Raw genomic sequence first — 22,456 nt, 5'->3', positions numbered from 1 at the left:
GTCAATACAGAATGCATGAGGAAAATATCAAAACACAATCTCAGGCCATGGTGACACTAAATAAAATACACACTTGTGCAAGAAAAAGTAAGAAAACCCTGAGTTTCTCAGATAAAGTGTTATCCCTATATTGTTCTATTGGAACTCTCCAATAACAACTAGGATGACAAATATTTCAACGGTTTGAAGAATTGTGAGGGCATCTGCAGATCTTTAGTATAAAGCTGCACACTACTGGCCACTCTCTTGAATACTGAGAAGACAGTCACAAAGACAGACAGTAAAAACTAGATTACAGAAAAACTCGATTACCTCGAATTCATCAGTTAAAGGAAGGTGACCAAAAGAAGCAAATTTGCATGGCTGGTTAATGATGGGTTGGACAAAAGGAATGGAAAGGGGGAGAAAAATAGGAAGCTGCAGCCTTCACAATTACATCTGGAAAATGCTGTAGTATTTATGTACTGCTTTGGACAAAAAGGGAGCAATTAAGCATATACTCAGCTGTCCTCCTCGATGTCCTTGTGGATGAATCCAACTATACTCTAAAGTGCACTAAACTTTTGCCCCTCTCCCTCCTCCCCACATATGAATTTCTTCTAAGATACTATCTATGTATACATGTGAGGGACAAACCTTCAGGAAGGGAGGAAAAGGGTCTTAAAATACTGGACAACAAATAAAGCATCAGGAAAAAAGTAACCAAACCAACCTTGGTAGCTTCCATGATGATTTTATTGATTTTCTCCTTATCCAAACCCTGCATTCCAGCTTTGTTATCATTAAGGCCCATTCTAAGTAGAACTCCATCACTGGAAGAGCTGTTAGAAACTTTTTTCATGTCATCCATTGTTATTTCTTGAAAACAAGTACCTGTTTTATGACTTAATATCTGAAAAAAAAGTAATCAAATATTTATGTTTCAGCTGAACAATAATTAGATTTTGTAATTAGTTTTATTTATCATAAATATGAAGACTTATATTCCTACAAAGTGACTGACTTGTCACACACACCACATCAAACTACCTATAACTCTATCAGTGTTTGGAGACAGTAAGACTCTCTTTTCTTATTAAATTAAAACCATTTTCCCTTAAAACTCCCCTTACAGAAATTGAGCACAAACCAGCCTCAGGTAAAGGCTAGTACCTTTATAAGAAGTGGATTATATACCTTTATATGAATGGACATTCACTATACCTTACATATGAACATGACATTTGTGCCTGTACATTATCCTGTTAGATGAAACATTACCACGTTAAACACAAAATACTGCTCACTATTACATTAAAAGAAAAAAAAAATTGCAATATCTTGAAATGGAAGAAAACCATCACTCATTTGGTCATCATCCCTGCTTGAGTCAACCTGTAAAATACTTTCCAGTAATTTCTAGCTCAAATTCAGAACCTTGTTTGTATCAAAACTCGTGTTTTAAAAACAGATGGCTTTGATTAAAAGTTTTAAATAAAACCCTAATTCAGGATAAAACTGGTGCACTTTTTTTTTTGCCATTAATGTGTTTAGCCATGGTATCCAACTAGTGGAACTTACCAAGCCCTTACTACTCAACTACAGTCATCTGTAATTTCTTATACACGCAGATACTTCTCGTATGTGAACTTCTGACATCTTCCCTTGTTCTTTATGAAAGTGAATTGCTGAATCCTCAATAGGCTCTTATTATACGGTGAACTGTTTAGTTACTACTTGCCATCAGATGTTTCCAGCAAAGGGGCCTCCACCACTTCTCTGGGCAACCTGTCCCAGTGTTGCACCACTCTCACTTGTGGTAGTCTGTGTTTCTATGTTTCATGTGTTTTTACAATTGCTTAGTTAGTTATGTAATGTTAGTCGGTTCAGTTGGTTTGTTCCATGTACCCCTAGTCTTGTCCCGCACAGCTGGTTTCTCCCAAGATGTTTTCCCCAAAGCTTCCCGCCTTTGCCTGTCCCTCAACCTGCCAATCTCCCTGCTCCTCCCCAGTTATCCTCATATAATTATGCCAATCTGAGTAGTACAACCCACCTCCTATGTCAATCAGTATTCCCCTCTTCCAGTTTTTTCGAGAATGTTCCCTTTCAGTTACCCTTTATCCTACAGGTGATTTGTCACTGAAACCTTGTCCCTCCCTTGTTTATTCCCCATTGGCTGTTATGAGCTCTGCACTCCTCCCCAAGTTTTCCCTCATTGGTTGTTCTTAGTGTACTCCTATGTACACCCACACTCTTTATAAGTTACTGCCAAGGATTGGTTAGCTGACACTTGTCCCTGGAAGGGACAAAGTTTGCTTGGCAAACCAGACAAGTATCCTCTCCCTTGTTTTTTTTTGTTTTGGGATTCCTCATCATTCCTACAGGCAGCTTAACCCACACAGCTTCCCTCACCACTACCAGTTGGTCTTGCCCAAGACTCTGGAGTGGCCACTCCCGTGGCTCTCCCCGGCCACTGAAGGAGATTTCCTAGCTGGTGTCATACCATCTCCACGGCTGCAGCCACGGAGACTGTCCTTCTAACTATCTGCTCAACTCTGCTTAGCCACACGGGTTTGATTTTTACTAGAGGCTTGGCTTCTGAATAGCCCTGAGAAGACACCTGTCAGTTCTAATCCTGTAGTGATTTACAAGAGAAAAACTGGCAGAAGGAACTGCACAACAGTGTTGTCAGCATTTAATACATATACACTTAACATACATGGTGTTAACCACATAGATTTCTAGCTAGTCTGTTCAAAACTACTGTTTCACTATTCTCCCTCTCTCAAACTATAACACAAACAAGTTCCTTAGAAAAAAGAATCTTCCAGTAAAGATGTAGTATCTTTACAAATGTAATAAGCCAGAGCATATGATTAATACTGAGCAGGAAACGGCCAGAATTCATGGAAGTAAAAATTCCAAGTGCTCAAGCTGACACATATGAGACTACTTTTACAGTAGCAGATGACTTGGCATTTTACAAAAACGTAGATTCCATACAAGCACCTGGAATTAGCCCTGAAAAAACTAGAATTATGTCTTCTGTATAATCACTGACTTTAAGATGCAACAAATTATAGGCAAATCCATATTTTTAAACATTAAATAATTCACACTTAAAAGAAACAGTTAATAGAGACTGCTTCTGACAATGTTAAAAAATAAATGTCAAAATATTTTACACCAATCACTAAACTCTCTGAATAATTCTTTGCTAATGTAAAGAGTGACACAAGTAAAACAAGTGGAATACTCACACCCTATCAATTTTCTGTAGGGAAGATGCAAAGCAATTCTGTTCTAAATTCTGCTTTCAGTTTATCTGTCAAAAAATCCGCATGTCTTTAGAACATCTAAGTTTATTTGAAGGGTAAAGAACCATGGTATCTTCTTCTGCCTCTGTTCACTATTTAAAAGGACCTTTTCAACTCAAAGATTTATCTCGAGTCTTTAACTAAGTTTTCCTCGCACTTCTAGACTACTGAAAACAACGGTTTTGTAGTTTAATCCATAAAGAAAATAATGAAGGAACTGAACACTCAGCAGTAAAAACTACACTAGAGGTAGTGCAGTTGTCTGCAACCTGGCTTCTACAGACATATTTAGTGCCAACAGATTCATATATGGTTGTTTTTTTGGTTTTTTTTTACTTCGAAACAAAAGCCTAATACAGTCATTCACTGAGAGCAAAACTGTTTTAGGATAAAGTGTCAGAATCATTATGAGCCTATGCTATTAGGCAATATGCTGTGGCATAACAAAGCTCCTTTAAGGATCCTCCTAAGAAAAATAGTCTTAAATTTCAGAACAAACATAATGGTAAGCATGAACACACTAGAAAATGATGGAGATTCTGTTCTAAAAACATAATATGAACACCCTAAAATAAAAGGTATGGGAGTGTAAAAAAGATACATAAAAAGGGAGAAGAAAAAAAATAAAGGCATTTATAAAGTTACCCACTTGACAGTGCTTATTATCACTGACATTCCAAGCAGCAAAACTCAACACTCTCAATTTTTGTACCACAAGTAGGATACTCAATAGTAATACAGAACACTGTACCGCTGTTCTAAAAAAGGTGAGGACTATTTCCACTTAAAACAGTAGCTTGCAAACTTCTTGCAATCCCTAAGATTCAAGAAGGGGTACAGACTGAGTACAGGGACACTTGATATTAAAGAACAAACACAGCAATAAATCTCAAAACAAAGGTTAAGTAGAAAAGGTATAGAAGGAGGTAAAGAGAAGCGAGTGCATCTGGATACCAGTATGATTTTCTATATTTCCTATGCTTTGGTTTGCATCCTACATTGGTCTTGGCACAGGCAAACCTGATTCTTTTCAAATGATACATAACTGGAAGACTGCTCTTCCAGAGCACACCTGCTAAACCACAATCGTTAATGTAGTGCTGTCCAAGGGATCAAACTACTATAGTCTGAAAAAAAACACCTTTCAAAACATGTGTAAGAAGAACTTAAAGTCCTCAGCACTAAACCTTTCCTTTACAAATCTACTCCCACTGTACCCATGGTTGCTGAAAAGGATATGGCCTTATCTCAGTAACAGACAGTACGTTATGTTTCTTAAAAAAATGGTCGGAACATTGGAAAGAAAGGGTAATTTACATAAGGTATTCACAATTGCAATACAACTTTTGGAAGAACATAAGCTGGTGACACGGTGTTGAAAAACAAGATACACTGGGAGCATGTGGCAGATGTAAACAAAATTCTATTACCTAGCACAGCCAATGCATTCTATGAAAAGCTGAAAATGCAAACCTTTAAGCATTCAGTATTTTTTCACTTAAAGTTTGCAAAATGCTAGCCACAATTAATAAACAAAACAATTACTCTCTCTAAAAAGGATGGGCATGTTTGTTGAACAACCTGAAGAAATATCTACCCAATGCATTTTTAGTATGTAACACTTTATTGATTCAATGTTCTGGAGGGGAAAAAGAAAAAGCAAGCTTCCTCTGTAACTAAGTGAATAGTTTCAGATCAAAAGCATGACAGTAAATGTCTGTGTACATGCTACTGCCATTGCTAAAAGGACTTGCTCAGACATGTCTCTTCAGCTCCTGCTCCTGAAAAGAAGTTCATTCATCATTTAATTGGGAAAACACAAGTAGCTTTACAGGTAATGCCAACTAACTTCAACAGCATATTGCAGAGAAGAACTTTAAATTATTCTCATACATATCAATACTTACAAAGCCTGCTTGACAAATACAAAACATTGAAACCAACACTAAGGAGAAAAAAATGCACGTGGTTTCTTCCTAAACATGTAGTGAATCAAAAAATATTGTTTTTTGGCAAATTGTCTAAAGTAGCACTCACAGTAGACTTCTGTAAAAGTTTTTTCCTGTACATTGCAGTGATTAAACAAATATTAAGATGTCTATGACTTTTTTATTTCTAATAATTTAGGACAATGATGCTGCCTTTTGAATCATCCTCAGTTCTGCATTCATTGTAAATATCTTTATATCTGTGAAAAATGCATATTTTATGATTGGCTTTTCGCAAATATTAAATTGAATACTATATGTATTATGTTATATTGATTAGAAGTGATGTATTAACATTTTAATAGTATGGTAAATGTAGTTTTGTAGTTAAAATAGAAACTATGTGTGTGGTTTTTTTTTTTTAATTAAATACTTGCTTCAAGATAACAGTCACAGAATACCTAAATCTTCCAGAGAAGAGGAATTTATGGTTTTCTTATCAGAAGAAGCTAATTTCTTCAGGCCTTGCTCATACTCGAAGATGCCGTGGGGATTAAAAGAAGGAGCTGACATATTCCAGACAGAGTTTCTTATTTTAAATAGAATGTATGTATAACCATGAAGTACATATGACTGTGCAACAGCGTATGGTTTTTAAGGGTTATTCCTTTGTTCACAAAACATGCTTGTCAGGGCTTAAGTGCCCAAGAGCATCCGGACGTCCATAATTCTTTGCTTTTTATTGTCTTGTAATTGTCCTAACTCTAAATTTTTATTACTCTAATTGTATTACTATTTTTATAACCATTTTATTATTATTAAAATTTAAAAATTTTAAAAACCAAGTGATTGGCGTTTTTCACATATCTGAGACTTTGAGCAGGTATGAATATTATTTAACTGTTAGCTGCTATATATAGAGAATGCATATAAGTAGATGTGTCAATGTTCTTTCAAAAAAAAAAAAAAAAAACAACCCTCAATGGAAACTTTCAAACAGCCTAACAAGGGAAAATTGCACAATGATTTATCATAAGGAAAAAGTCAGAGGAAACAGAATTGTGCACCACTGCTCTTACAACAATAGAAGTGTATTTCCCAACCCGAAATTTACTCAATCAACATTCTTTAACACGCTTTTCCCCCGCCCAAGAAATCAGGAGAAAGGACATGAGTTAGTACAAACCTTAAGTCTTTCCCAAACCACTATATTCTATCTTCACAAGCCGTGAATTGACAGGTACAATAGGGTGTTGGTTTTTTTTTTTTCCCATTCTACAAATATATATCTCCACCCATAAATATCGACGAAGACACGTATTTCAGACTAAGTCTAAGAAAAAAAAAAAATCACCGTTTCTTTCCCTAAACTACGAAAGCAGTTTAATAAATGGAAGACAGGACACGCGTAGTACCTGGCAGCCGAAGCGGAACGCTGACCCATCACTCTGCCTGCTCTGCCCACCCCACGCCTTTGCGCGCCGCTGGAGAAGCAGAATCCGGACGCGTCCTAACGACTCACCCTCCCCTCTCGTTTCACTCAGAGCCGGCACCATCTCCCGCCCCTTCCCGCTGCCTCCACCATATTTGATGAGGGAAAAATTTGGCGCTCAACCCCCTCAGTCGTCCTCCCGAGTCCCGCCGGTTTGAGGCGAGGAATAGAGGCTACATCTCCTCGCCCTTGAAAGCAAGCAGAGCCGGAGAGACGCTTCGCCTCGCTAAAGATAAAGCGAATACCTCTGCACAAAAGACAAAGCAAACATCGCCGCCCCGGGCAGCACCGTCGCCCTTGGTACTGGAGTTCCCCTCAGCCGGGGTCACTGAGGCGATACCCGCCGGCGCAGGAACGACGAAACCAAGATGGCGGCTGTACTCCGTCAGAGTGAGACTACATCTCCCAGCACGTCCTGCGGCATGAGCGAGGGGTAATGGCGCTCGGACTCACGGCCGTGTGGGGCAGGACTACAACTCCCGCGGGGCGGGGTGCTTATCGATGGTGGCATTGAGTGCCCGCCTCACCTAAGATGGCGGCGGCGGGAGCGCGCTGAGCGGGTGCCCGGCTGGCGGACGCGCGCTCGCCCCTCCTCCCCTCGCTGTCCCGGTGTTGTGGCTCTGGCCACGGGCGGGGTCTGAGGGGCCGCGGCGAGGGGATCCCGGGGCTGCGAGCCTGGTTGCCGGCCGGTCGCTGGCAGGGGCGGGCGGCGCTCGGCGGCGGCACCCGCTCGAGTAGAGCCCGGCGCTCCAGTCCCTTCGGCAGAAGAAGGCTGCTGTGGGCGGGGGCCGCTCCGGCTCTTTCCCAGCTCGGCGGTGGCTGCGGCTCCGGTCTCCATGTCGGACAACCAGAGCTGGAATTCCTCCGGCTCCGAGGAGGACCCTGAGACGGAGCTCGGACTGCCTGTTGAGCTCTGCGGGGTGCTCAGCAAGGTAAGCCACCTCTACCCCATTCCTGCGCCCTGCCGCCCCCCACCCTCCTCGCTGTCAGGCCCGACTGCCCCGGGGGCACGGGCCGAGGGGCCCGGTGGCGGGTGGGGCCGGGCGGCTCCACGGGCGGCGCTGGCACGGCCGGGGCACCGCCACCTGACGGCGGAGCCGCTGCCAGGCAGAGCCGCGGCGGAGCAAGGCGCCCCCTTCGTCAGCCCCGCCGCCCCCTGCGGCCGGGGGGAGCCTTTCTTCGAGCAAAGTCGCGGTCCCCACCGCCCCCCGAGCCCGCCGGCCGCACGCCGCGGGCTCCGGCAGCCGCGCAGGGAGGGCGTCTCCCCCGCGCCTCGGGCTCCGGCCGGAGCGGCGCCGGGCCTGGGTGTCGCGGCTACCCGGGAGCTCCCAGAGGCGCCCGCAGCCTCTCCTCGGGAGCAGGCACGGCTTTGAGTGCAAGTATCAAAACAGGGCATTGAAATACTCCTGCGGCAAGAGATAACGGGAGGAGCGGAAAAGGAAAATGGCTATACGGCTTATAAAAAATAACCATAGTTATTTTCTCTTTTTTCGCTGAAAAGAAGGTGGCTTCCGAGCATGTGTCGGTTTATACTGGAAAATTTTATTTTCAGAAGTACTTCAGAGTCGCATATTGAATGACTTAGTTTTCATACGGATATTTTATTTTTTTATTACAGAAAGTATATTCAGAATAACGTTGAAATATCTGTAAGATTAAAGCACTGTGTTTTGATTTTTTTTTTTTCTTGTCCTACGCAATAAGGCTAGGCACAAGCCAACGTAGGAGGCACGGGATATAGAGATCTTACACTGCCCTGAATGCGTAGAAAACAGCCATGACTGAGTTTACACTGTTGCGAGGGACTTTGTGAACTCCTTCCAGCCTGGAAATTTTTCTAACCCCAGAGATAAGAGGAATGGTTAGGAGAAGAGAAAGATCTCTGTTCTCATTTGAAGGATCTTACCTAATAGTGGATGGGGGAAGGGGGGGATGAGATGGATGAGACAGTGTTAGAGCAGTTACAGTAAGAGATTTTTGTTTGGCTTATTTTTGGTGTTTTGCTTGCATTTTTTTTCATAGCAAAACTTTCCTTGGGTAAGATGCTTCTGTCGTTAGAAGGGAAGTAATTTGTGGGATGTAATTAATTTTTATGTTAGCAAATCAAATACAAAGTCCAGGTGCTCTTTCTCAGTGGTGTAGCAGGTGAAGCCATGGCTTCCGACATTCTAGCTGAGGTATGTGCAAACTTTTTACTTTTCTGGATGATTATGCTGAGTGTAGCAGAGAGTATCTTTCCCATGAGGACCCGGAATTTAATCTGAATAGTGAAGTATGGTGAAACCCGTCTTAATGAATATGTTTGAGGGGTAAGGTTACCTTTTGTTAGTTGATACTTCAGTAATTATTAAGGTAAACTAATTAAAATAGAACGGTAGCATACTGAACTTTCTACTAAGGAAATACCTATTTTTAATAACTTACTGTGTATAATTAAGTTCTAAAATCATAGAAGTAGGCTGCAGTTCACTGTGTGAGTAGTAGTTTTAGTAGTTCTTGCCTTCAGTAAAGAGAAAAGCTGTGAAGGTAATGAAGGAATTTGGTAAGAGAAACTTATTAGAAGTATATCCTGCTGGTCTTTTGAAATGTTTTGTAACCATAGGCTTTTTTTCCATTGTATTTCCTGCTAATGATTTTAAAGTGGATACCAAGAAAGAACTTCAGTGGAAGAGGCTTTCAGGAAGCATGAAAATCTAGATGCTTGGAAAAACACTGGTCTTTTCTCTGCCAAAACCTCGTGCCTACCTAAGTATACTTTAAGAATTCTCTTAATTCATGGCACATTTCGATTGCAACAGCAGAATGCAATTGCAAGCTTTGATTGCAACAGCAGATGCAAGATTCACTGCTGTATATATTTCTGTTAACTTTTTCAGAGAAGGAAAGGTCGTTTTCTTTGTTTTTTTTTTCCCCCCCAAGATAACTTTGGACTCTGCCTTGCACGTCCTGGAAGGAGTTGGGAACATGAGAGATAGGAAAAGAGGAAGGCAGGAAATAATACACCTCTGACTGCTTGTGCTACCACTTCATGCGCTAAGCACACTTGAGGCTTTCTTTAAGTAATGCTGTATTTAGAAATTAGATGTATTAAGAGATGAAAAAAGGCTTTATATGTTAAGAGCAAATCAAGGTCTTGCCTACATTTGAAAATTGTTAAGAATTTCTTAGCTGTAATTTTTTTCTTTAAACCTCATCATCTTATTACTAAAGTTAATATGTAATTATGGAATATGTGTTAATTAATGTATGTAGTATGAAGTGGTAACGATACTGTTAGTTCACCTTTCCCCTTCATTTTTTAGACTACAAAGTAATGAATGATGGATAGACCTCAATGTTAACCAGAGTTTTTCATCAAAGAACATTTGTCAAAATCAAATAAATGCTTTCATGATAAGATTTATTTCAATGCTTTTGTTTCTGTTTTTATCAAATGTATGACATTTGCACCATGATTGATTAATAAATATTAGTGTACTGTCAGAATTATAGGGTAGTCCTGATTTTCTGTTAGTGTCAGATGATTCTATGAATTTCATATGATTCTACAAAGTGCAGTCAGAAAAAATGTAGCAAATGTAAGAATAGTAATCAGAACTTTCGGTCACGTCTTACTAGATGCCTCAAGAATTAATTTGGAATTTGTTCACAGAATATTGTTTTTATTCAGTATGTGAATGTGGAATCCCTAAAAATATCTGAATAGCAAAAACATGATTGGATGTCTGCTGATAACCAAGTATTGTCTTAGTGAAAGTAGTTAGAATTAAAGCAGTATCTATGGGCAATATTAAATCATTAAAGCACTGAGTCCCCTAGGCACTGCAATAGTTATTTACTGGGATAATGGCATGTTTGTATTTATATGAAGATAACTTTATATCATATTTTATATAAAATAAATATTCCATGCTCTATCCACTTAAGTTGTTTGGCCTAGCTCCAGATTTTAAATCAGGTGCCTAGTCATTAATGTTTGATTTTTTTTCCCCTCCCGCTGTTTTCCTCAATTTGTGTCAGTATGTTTATTGCCTTTATTGTGACTGGCCTTGGCAGTGCAGTTGGAGTCCAGACATCTGTTGTCTTATTGGCCCTTCAAAACAACTGCTTTTTGGTTGTTTTGGGAGTTTGTAAAATTATTCTAGGAGCTCTGAGGAGAAAAGTAGTTTTCATTTAGGAAGTACTTGTAAAAATAAGTTGCCTTTTTCTTCAGGTGCTCAAAAGCCTAGAAAATATCCATCATTATTTTATTCTTGTCTTTCCATTGACTGATATCAGGAAATTTTTTTTACAGTGGACCAACTACATTCATGGATGGCAGGATCGATGGGTAGTTCTGAAAAGCAACACACTCAGTTATTACAAGTCTGAGGATGAAACAGAGTATGGCTGCAGAGGCTCTATCTGTCTGAGCAAGGCTGAGATTACAGTAAGTGCAATTTTATTATTGACATCATTCATGTTTTGAGGTGCTATATATTTGTGTGTGGTGAAAGTAAACATGGGTATGGCAAATTCTTTAAGGTCATCTACTTATGACAGTGGCATCAATGGGACACTGTGGAGCAGGGCAAGGAATTTGAAATGCTAAACCAAGCTCTTTTAATTTGTGTCTTCGGCAAGCAACTTTTCATTCCTTACATTAGAGAGTTTTGTGGGTGGAAAGACTGTCTGCCTCTGAAGGGTGCAAAGTTTTTTCCATGGGTCAATTTAAGACCCCATACCAACTTCCCAGAGGAGATACCATCCTTCGCAGTCTTTGCTCTACAAAGAAGATAGTGTTTCTTTGACTGTAGTTCTTGACTTTCTGAACACAACTCTGTAGGTTTCCAAAAGAAAATGTTCTTCTCTGTGCTTCTTTCTCTGAACAAGTTAGTGTGTTGCTGTTTTTGTCAAATGCTAAAAGAAGGTTTGGAATAGACTGGTAAGAATAAAGAACCTATATATAAATGAGCATAAGTGTTATGAGGAGTGGGTGAGGGGGCTGGGGTTGCTTAGGCTGGAAAAGAGGAGGCTGAGGGGGGACCTTATGGCCCTCTTAAACTATCTGAAAGGAGGTTGTAGCAAATTGTATTTCAGTCTCTTCTTCCAGGTAGGAAATGGACGGATGAGAGTAAATGCCCTCAGGTTGTCTCAGTGAAGGTTTAGATTACACAGTAAAAATGTTTCACAGAAGGGGCTGCAAAACATTGAAACAGGATGCCCAGGGTAGCAGTGGAGTTACCATCTCTGCAAGTGTCCAAAAAAAGCATGGATATAGCACTTGATGGCATAGTTTAATGGTGAATATGGTGGTGCTGGGTTGATGGTTGGACTTGATAACATTAGAGTTTTTTCCCAACCTTTATGACTCCATGAAAAGTTAAAAAGAATAATTGGCCTTAGAAGATAAAGAAAAAAATCTGCTTTTTTGGCTTTCAGAATTACGATACACATGATGACTAATGGTTGTCAAAAAACATGCTGTAGTCTTTCTGCAATACTGTTAAATAGTCTATCCAGTTACGTGATTTAGAGTAAAAATAGTTGGACTTTCACATAGCACACAAATTCCTAAAGTAGCCGTGTTAAACCTTAGCATGTATGTTCACAAATTCCTAAAGTAGTAGTGTTAAATATTAGCATGTATGTTCTTATTCCACCAAATATGTATAGTTTTTTCAAGTTGAATTAAGAATGAAGAACGAGAAGTATTCTTTCTTTCTGATAATCAGCTTACAAAGAGAATTTTATTTAGCACTTCTTGGTTAAAGAAAAAAAAAGACTGGATTGATTATGTCAACCGGATCTATTTTGGAGAGAAGTTTGTGAAGAAAAGGAGGTTTTTACATTTAGATGTCTGGCAAGTATTGTAGTCATCTAAAAATTTAGACAGATTGTGTAATGTGTTTCATTTTTTTTAACTATTTGAGCTTCTAGAACTTCCTCAAGGTGTGGCTTAATCAGGAATTGATTGTATACAACAGTCTCTAGGAGTTCTCACTGAGGTGTATCTTTGGCAGTCTGTTGAGCCTATGATCAGAACTTCCAAAAATCTCTCAAGAGGCAAGAGCTTAGCATGCCAACCAGGCAGCGACAGGAAGGTGCTGGCAGGGATGTAGTCAAACGGCATCTGCAGGCATGCTGTACAGCACATCTCAGCCGCCTGAATTACAGCTGTGGTGGTGGAGTGAGAAGTTATAGGGATACCACCATTGCTGCTGGAATGTTTTGATTCATTGCAGTTTACAAAGGGAAGCTGGCAAGCATGTCTTCAGACTAGGATGTATGTAACACTGGAACTTCTTACAGGTAGCTTTTTTCTTTTTCTCTCTGGTGCTTGTTAGATCTGGTAACTTGGAGTTGAATTGATGCATCTATTTTTAAGTTCTTGAACTTCTTGAATATATGGAAAAAGAATTAAAAGCATCCACAGTTCTAAAAGTTAATCGGATGTTGTAGTTCCATTTTTGTTCAGGCTCGTGCTTTGCAAATGGTATTTGACAGTTCAGTTGGTAGATGGTATTCCTGAGAGCTAGTAAGTTCCAGTTAGTTATATCTAGCTTCAATTAAAGTTATTGTTGTGGAAATTTTAGAAGTTGAGGAATACTACTGGATCATTAATGTCTCTAGAATATAGAAATATACTTTTGAAATTGTCTTGTAATTATTCTCTGTTTTTCAGAGGTTGTAGTTTAAAGCCAGAGTTTTAGCATTGATGCTTCTGTTGCTTCTGCAACATCGATAGTTGTTTAGTAGCAAATTGAATATTGTATTTTTTTAACTTAAGTTTTCAATTGAAAATGGATTATGCGCAAAGATAAATGTTTAAGATAGTCTTCCTGAGGTACATAGTTGATCTTTACTACTGTATCCTCATAACGTCTTCAGTACTTATAAGCTTTCCAGCTTGTATTTAAATGCATAGGAAAACACCAATAGCTGATAAAATAAGTGTTGAAATGATAATGTGTGGAAACTACCTTTGCTCTCAGTGGATCTTACTATTTACTGAATGATTGGTAATTAATTTGGTAAGTAGGGGATGTCAGGTTTCTTACTGTCTTAATTCAGTTGCACTGATTTGATATAGTTGACATCTTTAATATTTTTAAACAGTCTTTCACTATACTCTAAGTTCAGTTTCCCTTGATCTTGCTGATCCAGAGTCAGATGCATTAACTACTTCTATCTTAACCTGTTGTATTTCAGTGAAGTTTTCTGTAGTGTGAGATGGTGTTGATAACTGTAATGTTCCCTTCTAGAAAAGGGTAGCTGGATTTTCATAAAGCTTTCTTGTAGACATTTGAATTAGATATGCATGTTTGAATCCAATGGGGAATGTAATGATTTCTTATGCATAATTAATTCTACTGTTCCTATAGAATGACCACATTTTGTTAATATATAAGCATGAATTTGGAAGGTTGCTGTCACTGAGTAGTATTACTGTACTTCCAGCAATGAGGATGAGTCCAGTTATAAGTCATAGTATTAATTGAGACATGATATTGTATGCAGAAACCCACAGTTGCTTCTACTCTTGTTATATGATTTGTATTGCACTGGGTAGGGATTGATAGATAATTTTACAGGAATATTTTGTAAGACACTCATCTCTTCCCTTTATTTGGTGATAGAATACTAGTTAAATTTATGCTTATTAGCACAGCTTTTTTGTGTGTTTCAAGTACAGAATTATATTGTCATACATCCAGAATAGGTATGGCTGTGTGACAGTAACCTTTCATTGAATGAAAGGGATCTGGTTAGACTACTGGGACTGAAAAGAGCTGATTTCTCTGGAATAGAGGAATAAAGGATGAATATTTATTGAATACTCACTGGATTACATCAAGTAATGAACTGGCCATATGAATTAAGCTTAGGGAAGGATGATGAAAGTCATTATATGATGCTTTTAGCCGCATAAGACAAAACACCTCAAAGGTGTTTAATTGGTTTATAACAAGCTGGAGGCTGAAACTGAAGATGAAAGTTCTGCTGTGTGGTCGGTGGATGAGATGAAATTTTGCATATTATAAAAAGTTCATATATGGACAAACTTAAGCTTTGTTATATTAATCTAGCCTGTGCATACTAAATTACTGCTGTTGATGGTAGTCAGTGCTAGTTGGTCTTTATTAAGAATACCCTTCTTTATCTTAAAGCTATATAGTTAATTCATTCTTGAAGTCAAACTTCCAGTGGGGAATTCTGTGTACGAGGTTAAGAATGGATGTTCATGGCAGTTGTATATATGTGGATCCCTGGGGCGTGGTTTTGGAGTTGGAAGGTCTAGGGTCTGTTATTAAAAGAACAAAAAGAAAATGCCCTGTAGATCTGGAAGTCCAACTTTCAGGCAGCCTGGTCCATGAGCTTGTACTGTTTCTGCCTTGATGGCTGTTCCTGTTCTTACAGTGCCATCACCACTGTTGTACAGAGTGACTTGCACTAATTCATGTAGTCATAGCATGATAAATCAAGAGTAACATGGGCTCTGCCCCCACTTCAGGCAATCTAAGACATAGGCCAACATTAATTTGATCATGGTAAGAATTTAATAGATTCTAAAATCTCTTTATAGAATTCTTAATATCAAAGTGTTTATCTGATGAATTCTAGGGGATTTTGCCTGGGCAGAGTAGCTCTTCTTCATGGATCTATATGGAGGATATTAAAAAATGTTTAGAGAAATGTAATGCTTGGTAAGATTTTAAGAATGCTTAAACTCAGCTATGTGTGAACTTTGTATTTTCTGTCCTTAGAGGTGACTACCTACACAGGAAGAGTTCCAGAAGCTTATGTTCCAACTTAAAACTTCAGCTTTTCTACTGATAGAATCTATATTTGCCATGTTACTTCAATCCAGTATTGATATTCATCTTCTTTCCTGTGTATATTATTTATGTAGAAAAACCTTTTGGTTTTAGTTGCTTAAACCAGATGCAACAACTGTGATGCAATGGTTTTCCTTGGCTTTGGTTATATTGCAATGATGTATATGCATACTAAAACTTTTATGGAAACTTGCTATTGGTTTCTAGTTTGGGGTTTTTGGAGTACTTTGTTTTTTTATTGTGCTGTAAAGAGGTAAGTAGACAGCTTTGTGGAAATGCCTGAACTAGGACTGCGCAATAAATTCAGTTTTCATAATGGAGATACTTTCAAGTAAACACATTTGTTGGGGATTTTTTCTTCCAGAAACAGCAATTGGAAAGCACAGTTGCTTAATGAAGGCAGTAATGACATTTTATATTAATAGAAAATTGCAAGTCAGCCATTTAGCTTTAGAATGAACTTCTAAAAGGTGTGGGGGTTGAGCATCTATTGTGAATATCTGGAGCTCAGGAAAAGCAAGAAGATAGAAAATGGAAGTCTGTCTGAGGGACAGCTTAGTGAGTTGTCTTAGCTTTTTTCCTTCCTAAGTAGTAGCAAATTGTTGTTGTAAAGAACTTCATAAATATTCATTTTATAAATTAGGAGGTATGTTACTTTCAGTTTACAAAATTAACAAGAACATTGTACATAAAAGAGCTAAACTGGCAGTTTTCAATTTTAAATTTCTTATTTCCTTATATATAGTCTGAAGGGAGACTGACATGTTTGTATCCAGTAATCAACCACTAAAAATAAAAATCTTACTCCACTTTTCAAAGATATGGTTAGTTGAACAGCCACCTTTCTTCAGTCTAGTAGTATTTCTGTTTTATTTATAGAGTGATACTGATCATTGTTAATGGGTACTTGTGAGAGGAAATACAGACTGACATTTTTTAAAGTAGATTGGCTGGTTAACAGAAAATGCTTCATGAGTTTATCAATTAAAACACATTTCCACAGAAACGTCAAACCCTACGAATCTCTAAGTTTTATAATAAAGATGTGTATTTTTAATTGAAGGAGATGTCAGTGCTAGTGACTCTTCAGTAGCATGAAGAGTCATGTCTTGCAAAACAGACTTTGAAAATGTGATCTTGACATTAAGAATATACTGATGTGTTTCTTTTACACTTTATACAATGTGAAATCTAACAGTATTTTGGACTTAGTTGATGTGGTAGTGTGTAGAAGTGGTATAGAGGAAATAAAGTTTGGATTTACTTTTTTTTCTAGCTACTACATCAAAATTTGATCTTGCTAAGATACCTGCTTATGATAAAAGAATGCTGTAATTGCAGTTTGTATCTATTGTTAGGTTTGCTTGAGTTTGTTGCTAGTTAAGTTGAATGGGAACTGATAGGTTTTAGTTTGTGGAAGTTTTTATTAAAAAGGCTAAGCCATAAGACCATGCCCTGGGCAGAAATGCTAGCAGTAAATTTGTAGTAATTACTAATTGCTTGGGTAAATATTGTTTCCACTGTCTGAGGCTGCAAAACAATCTGGTGTACCATGACATGATGGGCATTTAATTGAATAATTAATTTTCTGTAATTTGATAAAGTGCCTTCTCAGCCTTAGTTGCTACTAAAAAAATGACCTGAGTAAACTAAGACTTGTAATACAAGCTCTAACTAGGCTGGGGTTTATTTAGGCCATGTGGCAGTTAGTACTCTTTGGCTTTGGTGTGTGTCTCAATCAAGTAGTTAAATCAAGACTGGTGGGAGATTTTGGCTAAATAGGAAATGGATATTCTAAAGAGCGGCAAATGTGTTTAGGAATACTTACTCGTATGTGAAAGGCCTGAGGTGATTTTGTTTTGGAGAGGAAAATGCCAAAGAGCAACAGGATAGGGAAGAAGGGAAAGGGAGTAAATGCCTAGGAGATAATGACACTGGGTTGCTGCTGGTGCGGTACGTGGAAATGCCTTGAAATACAGGATTTTCCTGGACAATTAGTTTTGGCACTCATGTCCTATATACAAATTTATGTATGCCTCTGAGTTATCTGAACCAGCCATTGATGGGTTGATCTGAAATGAAAATGTGTGTATATATCAAACTTTTATAAAGGGCTAATATCCTGGTCAAGCAAAAAAGAATTATTTGGCATGGTGGAGAAATGAATGATTTCTTCTGTAGTGTGTATTGAAGAAATTAAGTCAGAAATGGAAAAATACACATCCAGATCAGCTCAGTGAGGTTGTTCTTTGTACTGTGATGCAGATTCTAAAATGAGTAATACGTAAAAAACCGTCTACAATATACATTAAACAAATATCCTATTCCTCACTTAATATTGCTGAAGAATTAGTTTTTAGTATTTGAATGTAATCATGTGTTACCACACTCTTGAACCTAGGGCTGTAATCCAGCAGTATTTCTGTTGTTTTATTATCAGTGAGAATATAGTTCCCCAACATGACTTTTTTTATTAAGATAATTAATTTTTAACACTGTTCATTATTTGACATACACTTCAGGGTCGTAATTCTTGTCTGTGGAGCAGTATATTGGAGCAGTTTCATGCTGTGGAGTACTTCTTGCAGATGTATACCAAGTTTTGAATAATTTCAGTGTTTAGGTATTAAAGCTATGATTTTGTAGCTCAGCAAATTTTTCTATGCTACTTGTAATCCTTATTCTTGCTCAATCTGAATTTCTATGCATTTTTGTAAGATGGATTTATAGTTGATTTCTTGTTCACTTATATGGTTGGTTTGTATGTCACCCCGTCCAGGGCTGTACTGTTGCTCAACAGTCCTCGACTTGCTGTTTATTATCTGATGTGTCTTGTGATAGCTGTTAATGACATTTTCAGCAGCTCTGTTGAGGTTTTGTACAATATTGGACCTCACTTTTGGATATGCATTCACAGAATACTAAGTCATAAAACTTTTCATCTAGTAATATGCAGCTGCAGCTGGCCATCTCTTTTTTAGATGCTTCCTGAATCTTAACTGTGCTTTCTGTTCATACAACCAAAATAGTTTCTTAGATGACTGCTTGAGTGTTGTTTTCTCCCAGTTCATCTTCTTGCCTCTTCCTTTAGCCGTATACTTTAGTTGCTATTTTCCCATATTCATGTTGAATTCTAGTTAGGGGGAAATCGGTCAAATAGTGTGGCCAACTTCACCAATTTTTATATCTATATGATGTGTTTTTCCTCTCAAATGAAGCCCATCATTCCTTAATTAAGAGGACTAGTTGGAACAGAACTTACTACTGCAGGTCTCCAGGTATTTTACTGAGGTTGTACTGTAACTGGTGTCTAATATGTTCTTAAGGCTTGTTAAGTTGCTGTCTTTTAAGGACAAGTATTGCTCCTTTTTAAGCTCTCTTTTACAGCCCTTTCAAAACTAATGATGTGTTCATATATAGATCTATATGTATGCACATGCAAATATATATAAAAAATAATAAGAGGTAGCTGTGATAGCAGACTTTAGACTGACAATTCAGATCAATTTTAAACTTTAAAATGAAAGCTTTTAGACTGACATTCATTAGAAACATGCCTTGTCCTTTTAATTAGTGTTTATAAATTGTTAATTATTGCTATACGTTACTTATTACACAGTAACCATTATCATCTTGTATTCAAAGCAGCCACTTATATCTGACTTACATCCTAAATAATCTGTAACTATGCAGTACCATGGAGCCACTCCCATATTTCTAGCCTGGTATCTTTGTTCTTGATGATCCTCATTGCTAAGGTGAAGGTAACCTAACTGGAGAACTCCTCAGTGAGGGATGGGGAGAGTTGGGTGACAGGACAGGTATCGAACTGCAGCATGCGTCTTTTGCCAAAACACACAGGGGTCCAAATTAGGATCTTTTGTAAGCATCTTTTAATATATGTTTGGGGCACTGCGATTCTGGAGAGGTGGTCCTTTTCCAGGCTGCAGCCTGGTGGCTTCCTTGCCCTGTTGCTCAGCTGTTTGGGTTTTTTTCTTTTAAGTAGCTACTGCTATCGAGAGCAAAAACAGCCTTCCCAGCTGTGGAGGTTGTATGTTTTCACTAACTGGTATTTGACCATTAAGAAATTGTTTATGGATCTGGGGCTGTGGCTTTTCATCTGTGTCCATAGTTTCAGGGTCTGTGATACCTCATGCTTAAATTTCGTATCATAACAAGAGACACCTGGTTTCAAGGTCTAATTGATAGAGCCAGTTTTCGTAACAAGTTAATGAGATGAGCTCAGGACTGGGAATTGCGTAGTTATCATAAGTTCTGTTGCTAATAATGTTCATACTGCATTTATAGAAATGCTTATACAGTTGTACTGTGTTAAGTTGCTTATGTTTGGATTCAAACCAAGCTAATCTTAAGTCTTAGTGTGGTGCTTCCACAGGTACATCAGGCCCCTATTCTAGCTGGAATGCCACTGATTTCCCAGAACCAGAATTTCCATTCCCATCACCATGACTCTAAGTCCAGAATGTTCTACTCTATCTGTCAGCTCAATACAGTTCTGTGAAGCATGGCTTTTCTCTTAGGATAGAGTACCTTCTCTGGATATTGACTCATTATTTCTTGTGAAATTCATACTGTTCTCTTGCCAATGATGTATGTGAGAGTGTTCGTGTGCCACACTGCAGTACACTGTGTGAGGTACAACTAAATCAATATATTAATACTTAGGAGTGCAGCAGTGTGAATGTGATTCCTGCTCCTATATTTGGCTGTCCAATAAAATTAACCTTTAAAAAAAGTGGCTCAGACAGTGTTTCCTGCATTTTCTAAAGTTGATACAAAATTGCTTGGCTTTGTTCCTGATTAATAACTCTAGTTTCTTGCTGTATATTATGTGGTTCCTAAGAAGTTTAACATGGTAATTTGTAATCAATTCTACATTTATATTTTTCTGTAGTATAATTCTCTTGGGTTTTTTTCCTGTGGCTGATGCATGTTGTTGGTGGATAATGCAAATATTTTATTCCAACTGGAAACCTGAGGAGTATCATATGAATTTGTTTTCAGGGGATTCACTTAGACTTGGTTCTCACCAAAGCAATAACATGTATGTTTCCATTTCCATAGCTTACAGTTAGCTCTAAAGGTAAGTTTTATGAGTTAGACCAAGTTTAAAGTTCTTCAGACTATGTTTAAACAGGACAGGCCCATTAGTTATATCCTGACTTCTCTCTGTGTGTCCCTAAATCTGTCAATACCAATTTGCTAATCCACTGAGCTTTTACATGTATCTGTAGTCGCTAGTAGATCACTTAAGGTGACAGCTGCAAGCACACGCTGGTTTACAACTATTTCAGCCTTGCCCTCTTTCTTCTAGTAACACAGTGCCATTCCATGTCTTTGACTAATTTTTAGCTGAGATTTCAAGTACACGTTTGTTATACTCTAGGTGTTGCTATTAAATAATTGTTTTTTCAGTAGGCGCTTGAGAATAGCAGTGTCAGGGGTATGTTTACATATAAACCAATACAGCATGACTACCTACTAATTCCACTTCATGAACACAGAAATATTTTATAAAATACTAATCTAAAAAATCATATACTGTAAGATGCAGTCCTATAGGATAGATTAACTCCTCACAAATAAATATGAAAATTGTTTTTATATGATCAATTTCTGCATCCGAATCTATTTGGCAGGTGTGCAGAAAACCAGATTGACCAGGTTTACACCTGAGATCTGCAATTTCAAATTTTAAGTGTGGTTTCAATGCTTAAGTAACATACACTGTATACTTGATCCAGACTTTAAAGGACAGTTTCCCATGAGAGAGCTTCTTTGCAACAGATCAAACCAAGCTAATTTTAAATTTGCATGCTGTGCTAACAAACTAATTTTAAATTCTGCTTACATGCTTCTGCTTTCACTGGCCTCTACTTTAGCTAGGTTTTGAAAAGATAAGATCATTATTTAAAAGAAAATTTAATGTTTAAAGGCATTTTGAGAAGAAAATATCCTGACTCAAGGCCTGAAGTGGGATATTTGGGTAGTAGCAAATAATGTAAAAACATTTAATAGGCTTTTGTATTTTTAAGCCTATTTTCTTTGAGGTTTTTTTTCCTACGTGTGCAAATATGCTGTTATGAGAAAGTTTTCTTTTTAATGTGCTAATGAGCAAGAAGTTAGATATCCCATATTTTGCCCCTAAAGGTTTATCACTTTCAATAGGCATAGAACTACCTTATTTACTTGCTTGTTTGTAGTAAGGTTTTCCTATACTGTAGTAAAAAAAAATACAGTACAAATAAATGTAAAAAGAATACAGCTGGTCAATGTAACTAAAATGTGGGTTCTTATTGCTTAAGAATAACAATAAGGAAAGGCAAGACATTGTAGTCCAGTGTTTCTATGAGGTTTTGACTGGATTTTAGAACTAAGAAAGGGAAACCAGAATTTTGTGTTGTGACTCTTTGTAGACCTTAATTCACCAGATTTGTGGATCTGCTTGGCTTTTCTCAAGGGGCAAATATTGCAAATATAAAAAATTAGAACTTGTAATGTCTTTTGGGACTTCAGTACATTATTAATAAAATGTATTATAAGCAATGAAATATAATGCTTTCCTTAAGTTTTTCCCTCCTAAGACTTAGATCCAGGATAGATATTGATATTAAAAAAGTCCTTGCAAAATTAATTACTTTAATGTTTGTAGTTCTAAAGCCAAGTGTCTTCAAAAATAAGTCATAGTGACAGAAGGATCTTGATGAGCTTTTATGATTGCACTGAGTGGATCATAAAAGATGATCCACTTTTTTGGATGAGGTCCATCCATAAAAGTCGTGGGGTTGGGGTCTGGGGTCATGGGGCTGGGGTCTGCAGTGCAGCCTCTGTGAGGAGACTTCTGGTTGTCCTGCACAGAACCTGGTCAGCTTCAGTGGACACAATGCAGGGCACAGCTGA

The 22,456-nt window shown here is 38.0% G+C and overlaps 2 protein-coding genes across 8 annotated transcripts in view; one reads left to right on the top strand and one right to left on the bottom strand.

Moving 5' to 3' along the window:
• The window catches only part of POLK (DNA polymerase kappa), a 31,794-nt gene extending 24,645 nt beyond the window's left edge, over window positions 1–7,149 (bottom strand). For 2 of the 6 annotated variants that reach the window (XR_008428640.1, XM_053932199.1), the window contains exons 1-2: window positions 6,640–7,138; window positions 713–892 (exon numbers count right to left, since the gene is read on the bottom strand). Coding sequence is in view for 5 of the 6 variants with exons in the window: in XM_053932199.1 (XP_053788174.1) it covers window positions 713–892; window positions 6,640–6,780 (321 nt within the window). In the remaining variant the exon portion in view is untranslated. Of the gene's footprint in view, window positions 1–712; window positions 893–6,410; window positions 6,558–6,639 lie in introns of all 6 variants that reach the window. The other 4 variants (XM_053932203.1, XM_053932201.1, XM_053932202.1 and 1 more) reach the window with 4 other exon arrangements.
• Window positions 7,150–7,400: 251 nt separating this feature from the next.
• CERT1 (ceramide transporter 1) overlaps window positions 7,401–22,456 on the top strand; it is a 79,234-nt gene continuing 64,178 nt past the window's right edge. For both annotated transcript variants that reach the window (XM_053932207.1, XM_053932206.1), the window contains exons 1-2: window positions 7,401–7,648; window positions 11,011–11,145. In XM_053932207.1, the coding sequence (XP_053788182.1) occupies window positions 7,553–7,648; window positions 11,011–11,145 (231 nt within the window). In that variant the 5' untranslated portion in view covers window positions 7,401–7,552. The remainder of the gene's footprint in view (window positions 7,649–11,010; window positions 11,146–22,456) is intronic.

The sequence above is a fragment of the Vidua chalybeata genome, chromosome Z (assembly GCF_026979565.1).
Source record: "Vidua chalybeata isolate OUT-0048 chromosome Z, bVidCha1 merged haplotype, whole genome shotgun sequence".
Classification (NCBI taxonomy): Eukaryota; Metazoa; Chordata; class Aves; order Passeriformes; family Viduidae; genus Vidua; species Vidua chalybeata.
Note: the sequence above shows the minus strand (reverse complement) of the source record. Positions and strands in the feature narration are given on the sequence as shown.